Source organism: Cebus imitator, unplaced genomic scaffold (genome assembly GCF_001604975.1).
Source record: "Cebus imitator isolate Cc_AM_T3 unplaced genomic scaffold, Cebus_imitator-1.0 Scaffold547, whole genome shotgun sequence".
In the NCBI taxonomy this organism is placed as follows: Eukaryota; Metazoa; Chordata; class Mammalia; order Primates; family Cebidae; genus Cebus; species Cebus imitator.
This window is the reverse complement of record NW_016107862.1, coordinates 1089106-1095428: the sequence shown is the minus strand read 5'-3', so window position 1 is coordinate 1095428 and position 6323 is coordinate 1089106. Positions and strand designations below refer to the sequence as shown.

Genomic DNA, 6323 nt, shown 5'->3' with positions numbered 1-6323 from the left:
TAATGAAGGAATGGACAGAGGTGAATGAGCCTGCAAAAGAAGAGAGATTACAGCTCAGTGAAATGAGCAGTGAACCAGCGGACAAAGGTGTCACAGAAACCAAGAGAGGACAAGAATTCCAGAATAGTGGTAAAAGCCACAAGTTTTAGAATCATTTTGACCCAAGCATGAATCCTGACTCAGCCTTTAGCTGTGTAACTTTAATTCTCCAAACCTCAATTTATTTATCTTAAAATGTGGTTGATAATGCATGTCTCATGTTGTTTTAGATGATAATGAAAGTTAAGATAATCAAGTTGCTTTGCACTGTCTAAAATAAATTATTTTAAATAATGAATTACTTTATAAATTAGAAGGAAATGGTCAAATGTATTAAATGTACTAGAACAGGAGTTGGCAAACTTTTTCTGTCAGAATTTTAAGCTGTATATTTCATAAATCATTCATTGTGCTCCATTCTATTATATATACATTTTTCATGTTAAACTGCAATTAAACTCTCCCCCTGTTCTTCTAAATTAACTGTCCGAAGTTAGAGTGTAGTCTTTTCCCCCTTAGGGTATGCATTAATTGAGGCTTTCTTTTCACTGTGACTTTATAATATCTAGTATGCAATATTTCTCCCCACATCTTTGCTCTGCATATTCACCTTGCCCTTCCCCCTACCACCTAAGAAAAAAAGATGGTCATGCTAACAGGTGAAGTATATAAGGTGTCTGCATATTTTGTGCAGCTTCAGAGTTAGATTGAAATCACCAGGCACAGACTTAGTCTTGTCATTTTGTTTACACATAGGGGAAAACAATTCCGTTTATTAAATGTTTTGTGTAACTGCACCCAAGTTTTGCCATGCTGAAAACTTGGACCTTTTCTGTGTAGTGATTTTTTAATTTTAGTTTTCATAACCTGGAACTGCGACTGTTGTTTTGGCATGATATATGTAGTGTCTCGTAACTGGAGTTTGCTTTGTTTTATAGTATCTGTACTCCTTGGATTTTTCAAGTGTTATTTTGTAAACAGATGATGTACTTCTCATTGAAAACACAATTTTAAAAAGCCAACCTCAAAAAAAAAAAAAAAAAAAAAGAATTTTAGGCTCTGAGGACCACACAATCTTCATCTCAAATATTTAACTCTGCCATTGTAGTGTGAAAGCAGCCATAGGCAATATGGGTATGGCTGCATTCCAATAAAAATTTATTTACAAAAACAAGTAGCTGGTAGATTGGGCCCCAGGATATAGTTTACCAACCCCTGAACTAGAAAAATACGTTTAACAGTAGCCTTTCACTTCTAATGTGTTTGGTCAAATAAAATAGGGACTGAACTGTGTTTGCCAGATTTGAGACTTAGGAGGTCATTTATTGTGAAGCCTTTCAGGATCAGTTGCTGGGTAATTATGAGTACAGAAACCTGATCTAGGCCTGGACAAATGAAAGAGGTAAAGATGTGGACACCAGAAGGGCAGACGCATATTTCAGGGAACTTGACTTTAGATGGAAGGAGGATATATAATTAAGAGAACGTATATTTTATGTTTTATTTTTTGTGTTTTTTTTTCACCTGAGAGATACTTGAGCATATTTATGGGCCACAGGGAAGAAGCCAATATGGAGGGCAAGAGTAAAAATGCAGGAAAGTGGCCTTTTTAAAAAATATCAAAAACAAAGCAAAGGAAATAACCTATGAAACAGGGGGTGTCATTCGACCCTTTTAGCAGCAGTGCACCTCAGGTATTGGGATAACATGTCGAAGAAAGAATAGTATCACTTGCAGACTCTAGAGAAACTGTATTAAGCTCAAGATAGTGTCTGGTAACATGGAAACTGACAATATAAAGTAGCATTGCTGCCCGCTAGTAAAGGAGTAGGTATTAGCTTGGAAGAGGGTAAGCTCTTCTCTACATTTTGTTATCTTCCTCATCAGTGTCCCTGTTAGCATTGTCTATAAATATAATAACCAATAGATTTTTATTGGAGGACATTCAGTCCTAGTATTAGTCACTGTCTTTTCTAGACTCCAGCTTAGATAGGCAGCTGCTGTGAGGTACCTCAGAAGATGCTTCTGTCTTGACTCGGGATTGTCATGACCCGTATGTTCAGGAACAGAGCTACTCAACGGTGGTCTGTGGACCAGCAACATCAGCATCCCATCTAGCCTGTGAGAGTGTGGGAAATGCACATTCTCAGGACATATCCCAGACAGTGAATCGGGATGTCTGGGAGCAGTGCTTAGGAATCTGAGCATTTTAACAAGCTCTGCTGGATGACTCTTACACTCCCTAACGTTTGAGAAGCTTTGTTCTAGAAGAGTTTCTAACATCCACCTGAGTGATGATGATGAAATTGTGGTTTTAATGAGTGGCAATTATGGTTACAGATAAACAAAAGTTTCATTGGGTATAGTGAGTATAATGATGGACTATTGACCTTGGTGAGAATAGAGTGGCTGTAATAGAAAAGGAGGATGGTTGGGTGGCCGTAGGGCATGATAAAAGAGAATTGGGAATGAATTGATGGAAGAACATGTTTTAGATGCTTGTTATTATAAGGGGTTACTATTTGCTTTTGGGCTAAGTCTAATTTTGGTTGTCTTAAAAATAAGCCAAAAGGAGGCAATTTGAGGACAGTTAGAGAGATAAGCTCTTCATCTGGAACAATATTAAACAGCTTCTAGATATTACACTGTTCTCGCAAAGTGCAAAAGAGATCCTTTTGGAAAATGATAATCAGATCTTAGTGTGGCTTAGGAACAAAAGACAGTAATCTCACAAGAGAGGGAAAATGTTACAGAGACAAACAGTCCTCCTTGGGCTTCTTGTGCTCCCAGACATCTTGTTACATGAGCCAAGCATATAAGGCCCTGATCACTCTTTATGTGGGCCATTTTCAGGGTTGAAATGAACCTTGGTGAGCAACCTTGAAGAATGAGTTACTGTTTCCCTTCAGGACCAAGACCAGGTTTAGCAGATTTGCTTACTGCTTGCTGTAGAAGTAGTAGATCATCTAAGCTCAGTGTTCTTTTCTGTAACACAATCCGCTGTGAATACAAGTCTCCTTGAGTCCTCTGCATTGCCCCCGTGGCAATGTGCGACAAAGCAGAACCAATGTAAATGTCCTTGTGATCATGCTGCTTTGCTGTGTCATAAGTAACATAAGTCTTCTGTCTTCTGTCTCTAACCCAGTAATCTCATGTCTTCTGCCAACATCCATGAACCAGTAAGAAATTAATTTATTAGCTTGTATGTAGAGTAAAATCAAATCACAAATCCAACCATCATATGGTGAACATTAGAGAGCTTTGGGTCTCTTAAAAGGAATTTGTTCAAGAATTTCCTGCAGTAGGGTGTTAGGAAGGAAGCAAAGGCTAGAGGTGGTAGTAATATTTAGGATCAGGAGATTGCACAGTAAATAAAAGTATTTGAGGTGGTGTTTCATGTCATAGGTAGCTATACACCTACACATATACCTGTTATGGGGACAATAGCCCAAATTGGTTTGGATAAGAAAGGACAGTGTTTATTTTCTAACTCTGTTAACCTAGTGTTTTGGTGAGTATCAGTTGTTCTGAGGAGTGCTATATAGTGGCATAGCATATCCCCATGATCTGTGCAAATGGCCCAAGCAGTCAGATGGCATACTTTATTGCCATCGTGGATGAGTCTTGTTTCATTTGTGGAAACAATGACATTTGCTACTTATTAAACTTTTTTTCCCTTCTCAATGTACCTTTAGGCCAAAGTCTCTAACAGTTGCTTTTCCAAATCACTGGAGGATGCAAAAATCTAGCGTAAAGAATATTCAAGTGAAAGAAGAATGAGTTAGTAAGACAGGGGTGTGGAAGGCAGCTGGAGAGAGAGATGGTCCAAATTAAGGATTGTACAGGTGTCATATATGTTATTGTCCTCATCCAGCTGTTTTCCCACCCCTGGATTTGTTGGCTGACTCCTCCAACAGTGAAGGTAAAAACACATTCCAGAGTCATGTGAATTCCAACTGTTGAGAAAGGTGAGCTACAGAACAATTCTATTCTAAACTGACGTCATGAGATTCTAGAGTCTCTGTTATCACACTTATATGTTGTTGCCATGTTAATTCCATATGCAGTTTGAGCATTCAGTCTTCTGACCTGTTCCACCTACACAGGGCATTTTATGGCTTAAGGATGATGGCCTAGAGGGGAAGAGAGAGACTTACTTTAGATTAAATTCAAAATGGGAAAATGCTTAAGGTAAGCCTTAGAAAAAATACTTTAACATGTGCTAAAAAACACATGAAAATATTCATAAACCAAGCTTTAGTGCTTCCTTTAGTTTTCCATGATAACTGGATATACTAGACTATCTGGATATTCACTTAAAACATCCTCCCCAGAGAGATTCTGCTTCATCACCATGGTTAATATTTTAAAATACAGTGAGTCAAGAGAGTATAAGCTTATTCTCCTTAACTCCTTTAAATACAGTAGTTTAGTAGTCTGAAGCAGATATTCTGGTTTATTACCTTTAAAACCAGTTCTGTCTTTTCCTTTGGGAATCTTGCATATGTTTCCCCTGATCTTTCTACCTGCTTCCCTGATTTTTTCAACTTCTCTTCCTAAGGTTTAATAGTGTGAGTAGGAACTGCATAGGTAGAGACAACCTTTTAGACTTATGCGTTCTTTTGGGTACCTCTTTGTGACCATTAACTTTAGCTCCCCTATTCTTCTTATTCCCTGCTGTTTCTGTATTGATATGGAAACAATACCAATTGGTGGCCACCAAAAGGTGGATATTAGTCTTCAGGAGGCTTGGCAGATCTCCACTCTGCTCCCTATTTTTTTTCTCATTTGACCCTTTTCTCACTATAGCTGCTGCAAAGAGGACCAGAGCTTCCAACGATGTTGTCCAGAAGATCAAGTTACTACAGACGCCCAGCATCATGGAGCTTCTTCTATTTTACAAGCAAATGTATCTCTTGATCATAAAACATCTTATTCCCCTGTGACACATAAAGTCAATTCAGCCAAAACAAGTAGAAGGCTATCGTCTCTATCAAGTCCATCTTTCTCTGAAAGAAGATGTTCTTTATTTGCTAGATTTCAAAAAGGAAATGCTTCCCCTTACTGGCAGCAAAGTAGAGCTAACTTTGATTCTGAAGAAGACACAAGCTTCACTGATTTAAAATCTCCCTCAGAGCATTTTAATAGCCTTATGTCCCGCAGAAGCCGTTTCTTATCCCGTAAACTAAGTATAGTTTCCTGTTACAAGAGTGCGATTTTTTTTGATCCTCAAGCAAGTGGCCAGAGTGTGTTTAATCTAAATGAAATCGAAATCATTTTTAAAACCCCAAGTAATAATGATGCTCAAAATCATATAACCATCTCTGCTCCTGAATATTGCACTAAAAATTTTAAGAATTTTGAAATAAACACCACTTCTCCAGCCTTTCGGAACAGTGTTGATAGAGCCTCCTATCAACAAAGCGCATCATCCTTCTTTTCTCTGGCAAGTGATCAACAAAATGGAATTGCCACTGATATTCAACAAAAGGGCCAGTTAAGTAAAGATTTAAAAGATTTCCTTCTTCCTGGTTCTGAAAGTTACAGCACAGATCATTCTCCAGTCATGATTCAACAGCATCCCTCTCAAAGTGGAACTTTGTCATTCCTCCATAAAGCTGGAATTTCTTCATCTTATAAAGATTCTGATTGCTTTATCCCATCGGAAAACGAAGTCACTTCAGCCTCCTTTGATGATGAAAACAGATCTTCACTTTTTGAAATTCCTAAAATAAGGTCTCCTCAGACTTAACCCTCTCTTAGAAGGGCACCTCAAATAGTTTTCCCACTAGTCATCTTCATAGTCTGTAGAATTCACTGCTCATAAACTCCCCCTTTCCTCACCAAGCTTCACTGCATTCTCTGAAAATGATTCCTACATTGCAGTATAAATTTAATTCCTTTACTTTTGAAAGTTGGTTTACTGATGTTATTGGACTATGGAAGTCAAAGATAATTTTGTTTCAAGCTTTTTTCAGATTTACTGCTTAAAGATGGGTTAATCTCAGATTTCTGAGTGACTATTGTAATACTTTTGTTATCTGAAAATAACATCAACCCTCGATGTGTGAACATTCTAAAAGTAATACATTTTTGAGAGTTTAGTATCTTTTATGATACTCTAATCAGTAGAGATAGTATGCTTTATAAAAAAAATATTTTATTGTGTTTTAGGTTTTGGGGTACATGTGAAGAACATGCAGGACTGTTGCATACGTACATACATGGCAATGTGGTTTGCTGCCTTCCTCCCCATCACCTATATCTGGCATTTCTCCCCATGT

At 37.7% G+C, this 6323-nt stretch overlaps 1 protein-coding gene across 1 annotated transcript; it reads left to right on the top strand.

Moving 5' to 3' along the window:
- The first annotated feature begins 4213 nt into the window (after positions 1-4213).
- Positions 4214-5959, top strand: LOC119469014. Its single transcript, XM_037733800.1, has 2 exons — positions 4214-4230; positions 4849-5959. The coding sequence occupies exons 1-2, from the start codon at positions 4214-4216 to the stop codon at positions 5789-5791; spliced, it is 960 nt and encodes a 319-aa protein (XP_037589728.1). The 3' UTR covers positions 5792-5959.
- The last annotated feature ends 364 nt before the right edge of the window (positions 5960-6323 follow it).